At 38.5% G+C, this 19,640-nt stretch overlaps 1 protein-coding gene across 1 annotated transcript in view; it reads left to right on the forward strand.

Annotated features, from left to right (window-relative positions):
* The window catches only part of Pkhd1l1 (PKHD1 like 1), a 133,030-nt gene that overhangs the window by 47,471 nt on the left and 65,919 nt on the right, over positions 1-19,640 (forward strand). The window contains 13 exon segments of the mRNA XM_042055713.1: positions 1,903-2,025; positions 3,011-3,116; positions 4,861-4,971; positions 6,207-6,371; positions 7,324-7,445; positions 9,018-9,150; positions 9,870-10,062; positions 11,580-11,722; positions 12,817-12,921; positions 15,443-15,631; positions 16,436-16,606; positions 17,093-17,319; positions 18,036-19,020. Of these exon segments, the coding sequence (XP_041911647.1) occupies positions 1,903-2,025; positions 3,011-3,116; positions 4,861-4,971; positions 6,207-6,371; positions 7,324-7,445; positions 9,018-9,150; positions 9,870-10,062; positions 11,580-11,722; positions 12,817-12,921; positions 15,443-15,631; positions 16,436-16,606; positions 17,093-17,319; positions 18,036-19,020 (2,773 nt within the window).

Here is a 19,640-nt window from a genome sequence, read left to right on the forward strand (position 1 = left end):
GGGAGGGAGTTTCAGAGTTTACTCATATCCTGAAATCACCCACGTTCATTTCCTCACAGCTTTTCTACTCAAAGTAAGCTGGAAAGAAGGTAACAAAGACTTCATTAACATTATACAACAAGGTTTACTCACACAGCCATTCTGAGACTTCCCACCATCAGCATTGTGTTGCCTAGGTAGCGAGATGACCCAAGCCAGGTATTGAATGAACTGTAGGCAGAAAACAACCCCTTCCCAGGTGACCTCATAGCTACAATGGAAGGAGCAGAAGTATATTGGCATATCCTGTCAGGATGGTGCCCAGCTTTCTTAACTTCAAACGAGCCAGGCAGCCACCCCCTGAGTTAGAAGATGCAAACTATGCCTGTTAGTCTCTCAAACTCTCTATCAGACAATGGTGAAAATGGGCTTCCAATTCTTGATCTCCACGGTGATAGAACAGGACACTCTGGGATTTTTGTTTACAGGGTATGCACACCTACACACATACACAGACGCACACGTACACACGAACATACAAAAGCATACACTAGACACCCACAGAGAAGGGAGATGATGTGTACTGACGATGAAAGTACAAAGAAGCACTGCCTTTCTTACCTGTTGCTTAGAATGTAAAGTCGGCCAAACCCTTTGAAAGTTTTGTGGTATTGTCGTAATATAGCTTTCTGTGATTTGGCAGTCTATTACATAATTCCGTGTTATTGAAATAATTACACAAATGTGAAATGGCATAAGCAGAAGGTTCTCACTATAGCATCATTTCTCACCTTAAAACTCTGGAAACCTTGTGGGCTGTGATGTCTCACGCCTTTAATCCCAGCACTCAGGAGGCAGAGACAGGTGGATCTCTGTGAGTTCAAGGCCAGCCGGGTCTACAGAGCTAGTTCCAGGACAGGCTCCAAAGCTACAGAGAAACCCTGTCTCAAAAAACCAAAACCAAAACCAAAACAACAACAACAACAAAACCAACTTTGAAACCTAAATCTCATCAATGGGAGAATGATTGTTGAAATGACAGACCCCCAATGACTACTATGCAGCCATATGTAGGACCCACATGTATTTACCAGGAAAGGTGCTACAACATAAAGTGGAGAAAGCGCAGAGTCCTAACCAGGAAGTATTCGAATGGGAGAGAGAAAGTAGGAGACGAAAGCACACAAAAGCATGTAGCCATAGAATTCACATGGATGGGCAGAGCACAACAGCTGTAAAGACACAGAGGCTATTTTACAGGTGCAAGCTTGGAACTAGAATTCTGAAGTTCTCTGGTTGAGACTGGCCTCCTCTTGCTAGCTCTGCTCATCTATGGTATCCATCTCTTTCTTTTCCCATGAGTCTCCTCTGCTAATTCATCATTGCTGTCCTTCATCACTAACTCGTGCAGAGTCCATCATGGGGGCACCTCTGTCCTTGCTGGTGTCTGGATATATCAGAAGGTGGCCATACTGGAATAAGGACGTTGAAATGACCAAGTCATACATGTGGATGTAATTTGGCTTTGCTTTTATGACTATAAGACAATATAATTTAAGGATGAGAGATCAGAAGAGCCAGAGATGAAAAATGCTAAAGGGAAAAATAGCTCAACTTTTTAACTATTTAGTAATAATTTACCAAAGTAGCTATATTGACAAAGAGCAGAGAACATTTTAAGATATAAAATTAAATAAATGTGTTTTATTTAGACTTATTCATATTTTAATTATGCAATATATTATAATGCATCAGTCTTACCATTTTCATTGATTGATCATTGTTTCTATAGAAAAGCTTTTTAACCAAAACAACTAAATTTTAAAAATTTTTTCATCCATAAACATTTACTGCCTTCACCCATGCTTAAATTGGTTATATTCTTGATTACTATTCTAGTAAATTCATTTTATGTAAAAATAGATTAATGATTCCAACATTACTGGAGAAAAAGCTAACGTGTCAGTCACCACAGTAAAGGAAGGTGGATTATTTAGACACCGTATACCTGGAGACATGCTCCGCACACCTAATCAGCAACCACAGGTATTTTTCAAACTTTTCTCATAATATTTATAATTTTAAATGCATAACTAATTTGTACCAGTGTACCAAAAACCTTGCAAAACAAGAATATTAACAGCTCTGCTTCCAAGTCAATATTTCTGCTAACAGTTGACCAACTCATTATTTTTTTCCAACTTCTGGGAGAAATTATCTTCCTAATGATGAAAGATTCTTTTAACTCTACTACTGACAGAATTAGCAACTATATCTTTTTATTTAACATTTATGTACTTATGTCAGATAATTATTAATATTGCCACTTCAGTGATGAGAAAACTAAATTATAGAGTATAGGTGAGTTTCCTTAAAGCAATCTCTACTTTTCTTCATAAAACTAATTAAACAGTACTTTCATGATTTAAGTTATGAAATTTTCCATCCTACATTTGCTATAGTTTGAAGAATAACAAGGATGCTGGTTTTTTTTTTTTAAGATTTATTTACTTATTTTGAATACAGTGTTCTGTCTGCATGTATGCCTGCAGGACAGAAGAGGGCACCAGATTTCATTACATATGGTTGTGAGGCACTATGTGGTTGCTGGGAATTGAACTCAGGACCTCTGGAAGAACAATCAATGCTCTTAATCTCTGAGCCATCTCTCCAGCCCATGATGCTAACTGTTTATTTCACATATTTATTATACTCCTATTTACAACAACATCAGAAGCCCAATGGTTCATTGGCTGTGCAAATGAATAGATGAATGAATGAATAATGAATACTAATAATAATAATGATGAATAATGAATGGATGGATACACAAATGAATGAGATGTCAAAGTAGAGTGCATAAACACATTTTTGCAGACAATGTTCTATTTGTTCTGTGCATAAATCCTGTGCATAAAGACAGTACTTTCAGGGATTATTACTATACTTTGTTACTGAATTCAATACATATTGTACTGAGTTCTACTGTCTTTTTCTGTTCACTTCTGGGTCTGTGTTTCTTGGCTTGAAGGTTGAAGTCTATGTCAATGGAATTCCAGCTAAATGTTCAGGTGACTGTGGGTTTACATGGGATCCCATGACTACGCCCATCGTTTTGACAGTAACACCTTCTGAAGGTAACATCTTGCTTTTAAATTTGGAATATAGGCGTAGGGTAACTAGAAAAATGAGTTCTCTGACAATGATTTTTAAATATATGTCACTGTCACTAAGGCAAGCAAACAGTTCATCATAGTCAAAACTATTCGTTGAAACTATGGAAAGAACATTCACTATTTGCTTGAAAAAAAATACCACCCATGAAGCCAATGTATGCCATTAATCTTTCTATTCTTCATTTTCAAAGTTAAAATCGGTCTCCATAATTTCCCCGTGACTTTGAGATGTTGCGCTTCTACTAGACCAGTATGTGTATTAACATCCATCGTGAGAATATGTCCATCAGAGCTAGCAAGCAGGCAAAAGATAGCTGTGATTTTCTGAAAGGAGAGAACTGAGTGCTGACGTGAAGAAAACAGAACAATTCATGCCAAGAACTCATCTCAACCTTAGGGGATGAATTCTTATTGGGGGAGATGTAATTTATGGAAGCTCCTAAAACTTTAAATAGGCATCAGTGAGGAGGACTGTAAGAAGTGAGTCTTTAACCACAGTGATAAATTCAGAAACCATAACCTCACCTTGGGTCTTTGTAGTTGATAGTAACCCTTATCTCGTTAGTGCCTTTGTTTTTTACCAGTGATTTTCCCATGTTTGTATACAGTTCTTAAAAAAATTACCTTGGGCTCAAAATAATTAACAACTTGAACTGTCTTTTTGTATTTGATCAACTTAAAAATAATGGAAAATATAATATGAGTGCAATAGAACCGAACCGTGTCCTTCCTTCACAGTTAGTGGCAGCTTTCATCTTGTTATACAATTCCAATCACCAGTTTACAAAATACAATAGAAGCTAAAATCCCTTTAAGCATCGTCCTCCTAGTCCCCAGAGCTCCCAGAGGCAGCCACAGTGACACATTTTGTGTTTTCATCCATGCTGCTTTACTGCCTTCTGTAAGGGATAGATGTAGTAATTTTGATGTGTGTGTGCATCTGTGCATGCGGTGGGGGGTGAGAGGTCATCCATAGGTATCATTTTACAGCGCCTGTCTACTTTGTTTTTATTTATAATTAGAATGTTCTGATAGCACATAATAATCAGTTTCATTATGACATTCCCATACATGTATCTAATGTATTTTGAACATATTCACTTTCCATTACCATCTCTCTCCTCTCCTCTCCTCTTTTTTCTAGTTCCTTCTCCCAACTTCCCCGTCTTCTACCTTCAAGGTCCATCTCCTCTCCCCGTGCCCTTTGCAAATGAAAAGTGTCATATGTAGGTCATTCTTTCCTCCATGGTTTCATGATGGTTTGCTGCCCTATCAATTTGCTTGCCATTAGAGTATTTTTTTTCTTTTCCCATTTAATTCCATAAGCCAATGAAGTAACTTTCTGATATGTATTAACACAGAGATCCAAAATATAACCTGAAATTAAGCAGGGGGAAAAGACACATTTCAGGTTTTTTTTTTGGGGGGGGGGGTGTTTCGAGACAGGGTTTCCCTGTAGTTTCTAGAGCCTGTTCTGGATCTAGCTCTTGTAGACCAGGCTGGCCTCAAACTCAGAGATCCGCCTGTCTCTGCCTCCCGAGTGCTGGGATTAAAGGCGTGCGCCACCACCGCCCAGCACATTTCAGGTTTATGATTAATATCTTATAAAAAGATAGGCATATTCTTGTTTATGAAATGTCTGGTTTTATAATAACAGATTCTATTTTTTATATAAAATGTAGTGACTTAAACTTATCACTTTCAGGGTCTTACGCAGAAAGCACGATACTAACTGTAGCAGGCTCTGGATTTTCTCCAACTTCAGCTGTAACCGTCTCTGTTGGGTCTACCAGTTGCTCCCTTCTTTCTGTGGATGGTAGGTTCTTTTAAATGTCACAAAGTCTCATTGTTTACTTCTAGAAAAACTGGAAGAAAGAATTATCACAAATATAATTTTCCTCTAATATATATGTTATGGAGTCATGAAATTAGCAGCCTGGTCTGGAGAATTTTATATATATGTATGTATGTATGTATGTATGTATATATTCTCTGATTATGACCACAGACTAATTGTTTGAGTGTTATATGGAGTCTTCATCCCATTGAGGGTGACCCACCATACACCTATCCATACATATCTTACAAACTGGTTGCACAAGATTTTTCATACTTGGATGTATCTCTGAGACACACAAATATTCAAAGCACGATTCTCTTGTCCCATGCTCCCTGGCCATGCTTGTTCTTGTTGTTGCTGTTTGTTTGGTTGGTTTTTGTATGTATGGGGGATGGAACCCAGGACCTCAGGCATGTTAGGTAAGTGCTCAGCAGCTGAACTACATCAACAATCCTGTGACTTAGCTGCGACAATGCCATAGTAGTCATGAGGCAGGAGGACGGGATGATATTCTTTGACTTCTAGTTCAGCACGACCTCTCTCCACTTGTGCAGAATTTAAATGCCAGTTACATTTTTAACTTCTTGACATTGGTGGAAATACTGTTACTTAATTTCACCCCAAGTTATTCACATTCTAGATACTTTCCTGATTTAAATCCCATGAACAAGATCACTTACCAAATCATTTCTGTTGATTTGTATTGAAAACAGTCCTTGAGGTCAAATAGCCAATATTTTCACAGTATTACCTAAACTGCAGTAAAGAAAGTGAAGAAAATGCTTTCACTTAATCTATCACTTTATTATAGAACCTGCTATTTTACTAAATTTTGGACATAAGTAATATGTTGAGCCAAAAATGTAGTAAAAATTAATTACATATAAAATCTAATTAAAAATTAGAATGATAAAAATCTTGATGTGCACCTTCTTTGGGCAATGTTTTGAGATTTGTTTTTATAATTGATTTACAGTTTTCTAGAAGTAACTAACTTTAAGCAGCTGATAGTTTACAAAGATTCTACCTCCCCACTAAGATTTCCCTGTCCCTGTCAGAATATGAATAGTTTACCTTGGATATAGTTCTTGGAGTCTAAAAACATAGGTCACTGTTAATATTTGCAGATTAATTTTACTGAGGTTTTTTTTTAATCTTAAAAACTCCACCCTCCACATTTATTTTATCATTTTCTTCTTTTTTATCACAAGAAAATGAAATCCAGTGCCAGATTCTGAATGGAAGTGCAGGACACGTCCCCGTGGCTGTGTCCATTGCTGATGTTGGACTAGCACAGAATCTAGATGATGAGGGATCCCACTTCGTTTATCGGAGTCAGATCTCCCATGTCTGGCCTGATTCTGGAAGCCTGGCAGGTAATAGCTAACAGTTCTCAACAGAAGTGACCACATACTTCCCCACCAGTGGGTTTCCAGGGTTTTGTTTCTAGTGCCAGGAAAATAGCATGGACCGCAAGGCTCACAGGACAAAGGAGAATGTCCTTTCCAATGGCACAGAGATTAAGTGGCTGACTAATTCTTTTATTCCTCGTGAAGCACAAGTCGGGGGCATCTTATGCTTACATCATAGGTTATTGAATTAATATCATCAATTATTACATGTTTCTATAACAACCTCATTAATTATGTCAAGATAAGATTTATTAGTTATTATTCTGCTTACCAGCTGCTCCACATGTAGCCAGAGTCTCAACGGAGCTCCTCGACCTGGAAAAAAGTTCTAGGACAAACAGGACAAAAGAAGGAAGGCACAGACAATAACACATTTTTCTTGTGTTGTTTCACTTACTTTGTATATTTTTTAACATGATTAATATTGGAAATTGTACTTTCACATCGATGTGTCTGTATGTGTATGTCTTTTAATGGCTTTATTTTTACTTGAGTGTGTTCTTTCTCTTCTACTTTTACTTTATTGTGTTTTTACTCTTAGATTGCTTGGAGATATTAAAATTTCAGTCTTAATTGACCCTCATCCACCACACATGAGCTAAAGCAAAGAGAAACAGGGTAACTTCTTCCCAGGATGGAGTGGTTGCTGCTTATATATCCCAAAGCCAATAAGGGAAATCCACGCAATTGAGAGCTTAGCCAGGCCTGTGGTGGTGATTATGAGCATGGTTGATTCTCCACCACGCGATTGAGGGCTTAGCTGGGCTTGTGGTGGTGGTTATGTGCATGGCTGATTCTCCAGCTGCTTGTCATCCATCTGGTGTGACTAGATGATTTAGCAATGATAAGTTAGATGGTGAGAAAGTTTCTGTGGTCGTTGACTTTTGGTTTTATTTTCATTGTTTTGCTTATAAAGGTGGTACTCTACTGACCGTATCTGGATTTGGTTTTAGTGAAAATTCAACTGTTTTAGTTGGAAATGAAACCTGCAATGTTATTGAAGGAGATTTGAACAAGATAACCTGCAGAACATCAAAAGTAAGGCCTCTAACTCCTTTCATCCCTCCTCTCCAACAGACCCAACCTTATGAGCTGGTAAACATGTAGGCAGGTGGTTAGACAAGGGTCATATTTTTACAAATTCCAGAGTTTTCATTACTATCTCTCTAAAAACTGTTTCTCTGAAATCTTTTAACTAAAACCCAAAACAAAAATATTATCTCCATATCTGAGACATTTAAAAATCATGATGAAGATGTCTACACAAAACTATAATCAAAACAATGCATCTCACTTGAAATAATAGAAATAGATACAAAGTAAAGATGACATTCAATGGAAATGGGAGATCAGAATTAATGTCAGCTGAGTGGTGGTTGTGCACGCCTTTAATTCCAGCACTCAGGAGACAGAAGCAGGAGGATCTCAATGAGTTTGAGCGCAACCTGGTCTACAAAGTGAGTTTCAGGGCTACACAGAGAAACCCTGTCTAAATATACACCTCCAACCTCAAAAATTATCCTTTCCGGGCGGTGGTGGCACACGCCTTTAATCCCAGCACTCGGGAGGCAGAGGCAGGCGGATCTCTGTGAGTTCGAGACCAGCCTGGTCTGCAAGAGCTAGTTCCAGGACAGGCTCTAAAAAAGCTGCAGAGAAACCCTGTCTCGAAAAACAAAAAAAAAATTATCTTTAAATTTCAGTCCGGTTTATGGTCCACTAATTATGAGCAAGCAGGTGATAAATGTAGATGCAGTCACTAACACCAAATCTCAAAACACAGCAAAGTAAGTAGAGACATACGTAAGGTGTCTATGGAAGAAATTTCTTGCGTGTGTGTTGGACTGAATGATAAAATAAGGATTGAGAGGCTATCACAATGTAAAAAACATTTTGTTTATCATTCAGTTAAACACAGCATGTGCATTAATCCAATGCCAGACAATAAGTCTGCCTAACTGAGAATTGCACAGATGCCACAGTGGAAGTATAAAATGCTTTTTAGTGTTTAAGTTTAGAGTAGGTAAGTAGATCAGCTAAATACACAACCTACTTTGTGAATGAAGTAGAATTATGTTTGAGTCTATTGCAAGAGAACAAGGGTTAAAAATGATATCTCACTCTTTATCAGTCAGAGAACCTTTTGCCCAGAGCACTCAGTTGCACTGTGTAGCCCTTAAAGTCCAATAATATAAATAGTATAGATGCAGTTAAATGATTTTTGTCTTGAGAATTTAAATGCAGAACCTATGTTTAATACAACTTTAAATACCTGAGAACTACCTCTGTTTTATGACTGAAAACAACTTCAGAATGTTGTTTACCATGATTCTTTCTTCAGTCACTCTCTGTGTGTATGTGTGTGTGTGTGTGTGTGTGTGTGTGTGTGTGTGTGTGTGTGTGTTCACAACCTTGGGTATAGTTCCCCAAAAATTGTCCATCATGTTTGTTTTAGATAGGCTGTCTCACTGGTTAGATGTTGCTAACAAGGCTAGGAAGGAAGGTCAAGTCATCACATCTGCGACACATTTACTGATGATCTCCCAGCTAAATGACTGTGTTTCAACTCAATACCTCATCGCTTAAATTTTTCCTTCTTTTCATTTATTTCAGAGAATTGAGGGTACTGTTGATATTTCTGTTATGACCAATGGAATTCAAGCCACAGCAAAGGATAGTTTTAGCTACAACTGCTTACAAACACCAGTTATCACTGATTTCAGCCCAAAAGAACGGGCAATTTTGGGTAAGAAACTCTTCAGTGAGATCACTCAGTCATTTTTCTGGGTCTGGGTTAACTCATTCAGCCTGATGATTTCAAGTTCCATCAATTTACTTGAGAATTTCATAATGTCCTTTTCCTTCATAGCTGAATAAGATTCTGTCGTGCATAAGTACATTCGCTTTGTCCATTCATCAGTCAAGGAATGTCTAGGACAGTGAAGACTTCATAAATAGTAGTAGATTTTTGTGTAATCTCCACCCATTCTTCATTTTATCTTTATTATAGCACCTATCACACTGCTGTAATTTTGAGTCCACAAGTGACTTTTCCCACTTTGTCTTGAGCACAGATAGGAAAAAAATCAATCATTTGATGGATATATGGAAACCACTTCCAGAAAGTCTTTCAAAGCATGGTTTCTCACTGAAGTTTTGCTCCTTATATTGACATGTAAATATAAATAACTGAACTTATAATTTTGCTCTCAACATGAAAATGGTGAGAAAGATATTATATCTTTGAAAAATTATTTAAATACTTTTTCCTTTGTGAAACAAACATGCATTTTATATGTACATAGAAGCATGAACTCATTCTTTGGAATTTTGCCTCTGAACATGTCAACAGTTGCTAAATCCTATGAAAGATGAATATGTTGCTTTGGTTAAAGTACAAGTTTTGTACCAGATTAAAAAGTTAACTTTTATATAAGAAGTTGTATTTTTCTTTTAAAACAATAGGAAACATCAATTTAACAATTAAGGGCTATAACTTTGGAAATGAACTTGCACAAAATATGGTGTATGTTGGAGGAAAAGCCTGCCAGGTTCTTCATTCAAACTTCACAGACATTACATGCCTTTTGCCTAAGTTACCGCCAGGAAAACATGACATCCACATCAAAGTCAGAAACTGGGGTTTAGCGTCAACAAGGTATGATACTGATTATAATTGCTAGAGCTGTGGAATGCATGGGGCTAATAAAATTGAGATAGAAAAAAAGCCATTAGCTTTCAAATATCTTGATTGCTTTCTTTACATTTTTATATCTCGTAGGAAAAAAATTCTTTAAAGTTCTCACGAAATATGTAATAATGCTTTTTTTTTTTTTAACAAACCATTGAGAACAGATTATAAAAATTTTCTGTGTAGTTGGATTTCTGTAACTGTTATGTGGCTTATGTTCGTTCTGGAAACTTTTTTCAAGCAATTTTGGCAGTGGGGGAGAGAATTTGTTTAACTCCGGACTTGCAATAATTCCCTGTTCTATTGGTGCTTACAATATTGTCGGGAGGGTTTTCATCAAAAAATTAAATGTCTACTGCAACAATTATAGATGTGAAAAAGTTTACTAATAGTAAATCTTAGGTGTTACAAAAGTGTGTAATGGACAATAGAATAGGACAGGATTCTCTGAGAAGGAGATTTTAAAAAGCCAGTACCTGGCCATCTAAAGAAAGGGGTGGAGATAATCTATTCTATTATGATTCTATTCTGAATTTTCTTCCCTGATACTGTTAACAGGAACATTTTATTTCTTCTCTGAAACAATTGCTAGTTTAGAATACTCTGAAGAAGAGCAAGATGAATTAGTAGCTTTAAAAGAAGGCAAAAAAAAAAAAAAGCAGGTGTCAGAATAGAAGGACATACGATTGTCACAAAAATCTTACAGGGACTGAGGACCAGTTAAACAGAATCCAGGGCTGCATCCTTGTTGAGTTCACAGGGAAGAGCTCACAGGGTTCTTGAACAGCTGCTGACTTCTGCTGTTCCTGGAGGATAGTATATGAAGAGCCAAACCCAAACTGTGTGTTTAGATGGCAGATGGAGAAACAGTAATTCGGCATGCTAAAGGAGTTACACAAAGCCTCATTGGGATCTACAGAGATTGTGCTCTCCTGGTGGGACTTAGGACGTAGTATGTATCAGGTCAAAAGAACATTGCACATTTTGATGGTGCCCTAGCAGGCATAATATCTATAATAAAGCAAAGTTAAAAAATGTTTTCCCTGAGATTATGAGAAAGAAAGTTTTGACAAATTTTCAAAAAGAGAAGTTAAACTGAATTGCACAAAAATTACTACTATTATGTATGAAGTTTTGTTGGTACCTTTTTATATGTATATCTATCTACTTTTATAAGTCATTGTAGTAAAAATGCAAAATACTTTAAAGAATTTCATGTGCCATCATTTCTTACAATCATATTTCCTATATTATCATAAGACTTTTCATTTCACATACTTTTGCTATTAGATTTTTAAAAACTCTAGCTTTCAAAATTAACGTAGTCATTTAGCAAAAGTAAAAATGATTGCTAGATTATCTGGTCTGAGAAATTAATGTGTAATTACGTAATTACACATGTATTCTATTATTTCTTATTCTCAAAACTCTGGGGACCTGAGGTGAGGAAGCTCATTGGAAATCTATTCTTTTGTTCTTTTCAGGAACAAGTTAAATGCTTCCATATGGTATGTGTTGGAAGTCATCCACATGTCTCCACGCAGAGGCTCTTTGTACGGTGGCACTGAGCTCACTATAATGGGTTTGGGGTTCAGCCCAGTACCAACCGAGAATTCCGTTCTCTTAGGTAAAAACCTTTTCCCTGCAGGGGGCGCTGTTAAGGTTTTCCTTGCTTAAAAGGATCTGCTGGAGGCACTGGGTTGTTAAGCAAATGCTTTCAATGTTTTTTCAATATCGTAAGAAAGGTTACACAAATACTGTTAGTTGCTTTTCTATATTTTAATGTGTGTGCATGGAGGAGAGGGGTCCATGCTTATGGGTACTCATAGAGGTCAGAGTAAGACACTGGACACCCTGGCGTTGCAGTCATGGGCAGCTGTGGGTCACTCAGCACGGGTGGTAGGAACTGAACTTGGAGCATTTGCTAAAGCATCAAGAGCTTCCAAGTACTGAGACCTCTCTCCAGTCCATTTTTTTTTATTAATGTTGAAAAAAAAAGGTCAAATGTTTGTAGTTAAAAAGGGATGATCAAAGAGTCCGGTTTGGTCCCCTGTTCCATCAGTCCCATTCCAACTGGACTTGGTGGTCTCCCGTTAGATCTGTCCCACCGTCTCAATGGGTAAACGCACTCCTCACGGTCCTGACTTCCTTGCTCATGATCTCCCTCCTTTTGCTCCTCAACCGGACTCTCTGAATATGGCTGACAGTGGAGGAGGACTGAGAAACCAAGGACAACGGCAATGAACGTGAACTCCACAGCATGGACGGGCTCACTGTGAGCCTTGTCAGTTTGGTTGCTCACCTTCCTGGACTTAGGGGGAGCTGGGAGGACCTTAGACTTAACATAGTGAAGGGAACCCTGATGGCTCTTTGTCTTGGAGAGGGGTGGAGAGGGGGTATGTGTGGAAGGGAGGGAAGGGAAGAGGGAGGAAGAGGGAAGGAGATGGAAATCTTTAATAAAAAAATGAGGGAAAAAAAGGGATGATCAAAAGATGAACAGCTTTTGAATGTTTCAGTTTTAATCAGTTATCATTGTATATTTAATATGTGTAAAACCCTTCTGTGAAAATATAGCTATAATCATTCCCAGGAGCACAAAATATCCAAGATCCTCCCGTATAACACAGAGCTTTGTTAAACATTGGCTCTTTACAACTGGTAGTTCTTCTCTATAGTTCACAAAGTCATCTGAAAATGTTCTTCCTACCTTTATATTTTTAGGTTCTTTCCCATGTGACATTACATCATCATCAGAAAATGTCATCAAATGTACTCTTCATTCGACAGGAACTGTATTCAATATTACCAACAATGGCTCACATTTAGGTACCAATCACATTTTTTTTTAAAAAAAATTATTTATTCTTTTTTCATACAATACATCCAGATTGCAGTTTCCCCTCCTTCTTCCGCTGTTACCCCCCACCCCCCAGCCCCCCCATCCCAGTCTCCCCCAGGAAAAAAGCAGGCTCCCAGGAACATCAGCTGAAGGCTGAAAACAAGACACAACAATAGGCACAAATCCTCACACAAAGGCTGGATGAGGTAACACAGTAGGGGGAAAAGGCAAAAGAATCAGAAACACCTCCGCTCCATCTGTCAGGAGCGGCCCCCAAGCACCAAGCAAATGACCTTAATATTAGCAGAGGACCTAGGGCAGACCTGTGTGTGCTCTGTGATTGCCGCTTCAGTCTTTGTGAGCACCCCTAAGCCCTGCTTAGTTGACTCCGTTGGGCCATGTTCTCCCAGGGTCTTTGACCCCTCCGGATCCCACAGTTTCTCCTCCCCCTCTTCCACTGGGTTTTCTGAGCTCTGAAGGTGGGGTGCAGATGGAGACTACCAACCTGGGTTCTCTCTGCCTAAAATTTAGCTGTGGGTTTCTGCTGCCTCTCTGATGACAACTGGGGCAGGCTTCAATCTATGAGTATAGCAGCCAGTCGTGGGTTCCCTCTCCTGGTGTGGGCCTCAAATTAGACCAGGCCTTGTTTAGCCACTCCCACACGTTCAGTGCCTTCATTACCCTAGCACATCTTGCAGGCAGGAAAGAGTAGGTCGAAGGTTTTGTGGCTGGGTTGGTGTCCAGTCGCATCACTGGAAGCCTTGGAAGCCTTGCCTGGTTACGGAAGACAGAGAGTTCAAGTTCCATACTCTCCATTGCTAGGAGTCCTAGCAAGGGTCACCCTTGCATATTCCAGAGGGTTTCCACTGCACTAGGTTCCTTCAGCCCCCAAATGCCCCCAAGTTCCAGTCGTCTGCCCCTGTACTCTCTCCCTCCATTCCCCACATGATCCTGCCTATGCCCATCCCCACCCATCCCTCGTCTGCCCACAAAATCTTTTCTATTTCCCTTCTCAGGAAGATCCACGTGTCACTGTTAAAGACCACTTATTACCTAATCTCTCTGGGCCTGTGAATTGTAGCATGAATAACAGCTTTAATCATCAATAACAGCTTTAATCCTATAAGCATCTAATATCCACTTACAAGTGAGAGCATATAGTATGTGTCTTTCTGGGTCTCGGTTATCTCACTAGGGATGATTTATTTCTAGTTCTATCTATTTGCCTGCAAATTTCATGATACCGTTCTTTTTCACTGCTGAGTAATACTCCATCGTGGAAAAGTTATCACATTTACTTTATCTGCTCTTCAGTTGAAGGACATCTATGTTGTTTCTAGTTTCTGGCTGTTATGAATAAAGCCATTACGAACATAACTGAGCAAGTTTCTTTGTGATAGGATGAAGCACCCTTTGTGTATGTGTGCAAAACTTTTACACCTGCTTTTTCTTGAGGTAGATCAATTCCCAATTTTTTGAGGAGCCGCCATATTGATTTCCATAGTGGCTGTACAAGTTTGCACTCCCAGCACCAATGAAGGAGTGTTCCCTTTGCTCCACATCCTGGCCAGCACGAGCTTGCTATTGATCTTAGTCATTCTGACCCTTGCAAGCCAAAGTAGTTTATATTTGCATTTCCCTAATGGCTAAGATATCAAGGAGCACTAATATTTTAGAAAAAAAAAGGAAAGACTTCATGGTGAAATTAAGTTTATTTTTATATTACATTTCAAGCTGTTCAAATAATTGATGCTATTTCTTGTATACTTCTGCAATGTTCTCCTTATGCAGTTAAAAAGTCAAGTGCACTCGGGAGGCAGAGGCAGGCGGATCTCTGTGAGTTCGAGGCCAGACTGGTCTACAAGAGTTAGTTCCAGGACAGGCTCTAAAAAAGCTGCAGAGAAACTCTGTCTCGAAAAACCAAAAAAAGAAAAAAAGGAAAAAAAGTCAAGTGCATAGTATATATGTAGTCACATATGTGATGAGCTTGAGTTAAGAAGGCCAGGCTACATACTACATATGTCATCATATATGAGATACTTTTGCATAGAGAAGGCCAGGGACTTTGTGGCAGTCCAGGACCTCCAGAGTTGCTGCAGCTTATTACTGCAGTCATGAGATTCAGAAAGAAAATTCGAGTTGAAATTATAAGCATGCCCAGTTGTTCCCCAAATTTTTTTATGTAATAAGAGTTGATCGACTCATTTCAAACACTCCACGCAATATTTCCAAACAGCTTATTTACTGAACATCCAACTTTTTTTAGTGTCTCCTGCTCATCACTTCTGGGGATATTAGTTGCAATTTACTACTTCCTCTTCATCTCGTTATCCTGCTTTCTAGTAATCCTGGTTTTATATTGGTTGATTGTTTAAATTATGTACCAAGAGAAGCATACAGTAGTAATTGGAACATTGTTCTCACTTTGTAAAAATGACCGTTTCATGGTTGATTTTTCAGACATTTGCTTCTTTGTCTTTTAAAATCTGCCTCAATTCTTCTTCCCAGAGCATGGACTAGGTTATGCCTGGTCACCACCTGTCTTAGATGTGACTGTGGGCGATACTGTGGCGTGGCACTGGCGAGCACACCCCTTTCTTACGAGTATAGGGTACAGGGTTTTCTCAGTCTCCAGCCCTGGAAGTGTGACTTATGATGGCAAAGGATTTACAAATGGAAGGCAAAAGTCTGCATCAGGTACTTACTTCTCTGTTTTGTTGAAGTTTTTATCATGTTCCTTTGTTCTTAGATTCAGTAAATATGTTTACATAAATTACCCATACAAATAAAACCACGAAGTAGTTAACTTAGCAATTTTTTTTTTTTTTTTGGTTTTTCGAGACAGGGTTTCCCTGTTAACTTTGCATTTTTATGCCTATTTAAAAAACATTATAAATAAATCTAAACAATTGTCTTAAAATATGCCATAATGGATCTGGTCTTTCTTATCTTTATTGATTCCATGATAACTGACCACTTGAAATGTGTTATTCATCAAAGTACAATGAAAATAAGAACTGTTTTAGTCACATTGATCTGATAACAAACAATGAACTTTTGTTGATTGGAATCAGCTTATCAACCTTTCTTGTAGAACATCTAGTGTAGTGTGCCTTTCCAATGGGCTAGTTTGTTCTGTGCTTGTGCCAGTATATTTACATTTTCATTGCATGTTATTTTTCTTTCAAATTTGATAAATTAGGCCTGACTTTCCATGGTTTTCCTGAAAAAGTCAAGCTGAATCTTGCCTTTTTGTATCATAATTTCCATATATATGTATATATATATAAAATATATACGTATATTTTATAGTCGACTCATTTCAAACACTCCACGCAATATTTATTCTCTACTACTTCCCGTTGAGCTGTTAGACATATGAAAAATAAGAAAATTGTCATTTGCATGTGCATTTAAATGATAATTCCCACTTCCTCACCTAGTTTTCAAAGATTCATTAATTGCTCATTATTCCTTGTGTACAATCATATTTTACTGCAGGTTCATTTTCTTACCAGTTCACATCTCCTGGAATCCATTACTACAGCAGCGGGTATGTTGATGAGACCCACTCCATATCTCTCCAAGGAGTCATTAACGTTTTACCAGCTGAAAGCAGGCATGTTCCCCTGCGTGTGTTTGTGGGAAACATTGAAGCAACGTATGCTGCAGGTAAGATGGTTAAAACGTGGAAAATGCAGCAGTGGAACTGGTCTTAAAATGACCTGTGTAGAGCTGGGCGTCGGTGGCGCACGCCTTTAATCCCAGCACTCGGGAGGCAGAGGCAGGCGGATCTCTGTGAGTTCGAGACCAGCCTGGTCTACAAGAGCTAGCTCCAGGACAGGCTCTACAAACTGCAGGGAAACCCTGTCTCGAAAAACAAAACAAACAAACAAAAAAAAAAACAAAAAAACAAAACAAAAAAAATGACCTTTGTAGAGTAGATGCCGATAGATGTCAGATGGCTGGGTCAACCTGTGTTTGTCTCTTCCTAAGGCTAGAAAATATTCCACAAAGTTACTCTGCTAATAGAATATCCAAATCTCCAAATGTTAAAACCACCCGCCTCCTTCTCTGAAGGAAGCAGTAAATGGGGTCTGAATCCAGTTCTTGTGCAGGATAGCGTACATGGCTTACAGATCGCTCTTTTGTCTAAAGCAGGCCCAGAGAATTTGCACTTGGCAAGTACGGCAGCAGGCTGCCTAGCAACAGAACCCTTGTGTGGCTTGAATGATACCAGGGTTAAAAATACAGATCAATTACTCTTTGAGTTTTCACATTGTGTTTCACCATCTATAAGCAACATCACTCCCTCTACGGGAACAGTGAATGAACTCATAACTATCAGTGGACACGGCTTCAGTCTTCTTGCCTGTGCTAATAAGGTAAGAAACTAAAACCTCTTCTCGGTGTCCACATACTCAGTAAAAAGGAGATATTTGGCCACAATCTCTTAGTTTGATTTCATCAGATCTATGGTCTATAACTGGCACACTACTTAGTCAGTTAAAGTTACATTTAAATGTGTGTGGTGGTATGGGGGTGGTAGTATATTAATGGAGTTGTATACCTGGAATAAGTTTTAGAACATGTCATAATCATAAAAGAAACCTCCTTGAACATCAGCCACTTCCTTCACCCATTTCAGCATACCAGCAACCACTGATCTGTTTCCCTCCCTATAGATGTGCCTATCCTGAACATTTTTCTACAATGTACAGTTCCTCATAAACATCTATTTCCATTTGGTATAATATTTGGAAATTCATTCATGTTTCGTTGCTTTTTATGGCTAAATAAATACTTCATTATATGGTGCATATACCACATTAAGTCTGTTCATTCATCCAGTTTATAGATAGTTTTTATACTTTTTGGCTAATGTGAAGAGCACAGTTATTAACACACTTGTGCCAATTATGACAATACTTTTTACATTTTTTTAAGACATGTCTTCATCAGTTTCCCAAGTTAATTTTATGAATACAGATTTTTCCATGGGATTCTCTTTTTAAAAATACAATTGATGCTAATACAAACACAAATTTCATATGAGAGTAATATATTAATGTATTTGATCTTATATTCATTTCTCTTCCAGGTTACAATTGGTAGCTACCCTTGTGTTGTAGAAGAAAGCAGTGAAAATTCTATTATGTGTCATATTGACCCTCAAAATTCAATGGATGTTGGCATCAGAGAAATTGTTACTTTGACTGTCTACAACCTGGGCGCCGCTATCAACACAGTGCCCAACGAATTTGACAGGCGGTTTGTCCTTTTGCCAAACATAGATATGGTGTTGCCAAACGTGGGATCAACTACAGGAATGACAAGGGTGACCATCCATGGCTCTGGATTCATGGCTTCTCCTGCCAGTGTAGACATCTTTATGGGTGATTTCCCATGTAAAGTTCTTACTGTGACCTACACATCTATTGAATGTGAAACATCTCCTGCTCCCCAACAGCTTGTTCCTGTTGACCTTCTGATACATGGAGTCCCTTCCCGATGTCAGGGCAACTGCAGCTTTTCATACCTAGAAAACCTTGCTCCTTATGTAACTGGAATCTTCCCAAACTCTATCAAAGGTCCTGGAAATCTCCTTATTGAAGGAGAGGGTTTTGGGACATTGTTGGAAGATGTTTCTATATTTATTGGAAGTCAACAGTTCAGAGCAATCGAAGTGAATGAAAATAACATCACTGTTTCTGTGACTCCACTACCAGCGGGACTTCATTCTCTCCATGTCGTGGTTGGGTCTAAGGGCTTGGCTCTGGGAAACCTGACTGTCAGCAGCCCTGCAGTAGCTTCTGTCTCACCAACCACTGGAAGCATCGCTGGTGGAACCACTTTGGCGATCATAGGCAATGGCTTTTCTCCTGGCAACACCACAGTGACTGTTGGGAACAACCCCTGTCAGATTGTGTTCACCAACTCCAGTGAGGTCTACTGCAGCACCCCGGCTGGGAGAGCTGGAACAGCCAGTCTCAAGATCTCTGTGAATGCAATTGTTTACCCACCTCTGTCATTTACATATGCCATGGAGGATACTCCATTTATCAAAAGAATTATCCCGAATAGAGGTACTTTATTATCTTCATGCATTTTTATTGTATTGGTGTCATATTATAGTCATATTCATTATTATGGGTTATGATATTCAAGTATATCTTTTACTTAGTCCTACTTAAACCAATTAATATAATGCATGGGACTCAATATAGTATTTTGTATTTTTTTCATACATTCTCAGTATAAAATTCCATCTTTTATATAGGAACACAATGTCTATCAACTTGATCTAAATTACAAATGAGGAAGAAATGACGATTGTCTTGGAAGCAAAATGAGTAGTTTATGTCATTAATACTGATGTGGCACAAGAGGCAACTGTTAAGATTCATGGGTAAGGCCAGGCAGTGGTGGTACACACCTTTAATCCCAGCACTTGGGAGGCAGAGGCAGGCAGATCTCTGTGAGTTCGAGGCTAACCCAATCTACAAGAGTGAGTTCCATGACAGTTAGGGCTGTTACACAGAGAAACACTGTCTTGAAAAACAAACAAACAAACAAACAAACAATTCACGAGTGATTGACCTTATTAACACTGATAATTGTTCAGGGTTGACCTTATTAACACTGATAATTGTTCAGGGTATTTTACTTCTATAAGCACCAACTGGTTATTGTTTGTACAACAGAA

This window comes from Arvicola amphibius, chromosome 9 (genome assembly GCF_903992535.2).
Source record: "Arvicola amphibius chromosome 9, mArvAmp1.2, whole genome shotgun sequence".
NCBI lineage: Eukaryota > Metazoa > Chordata > Mammalia > Rodentia > Cricetidae > Arvicola > Arvicola amphibius.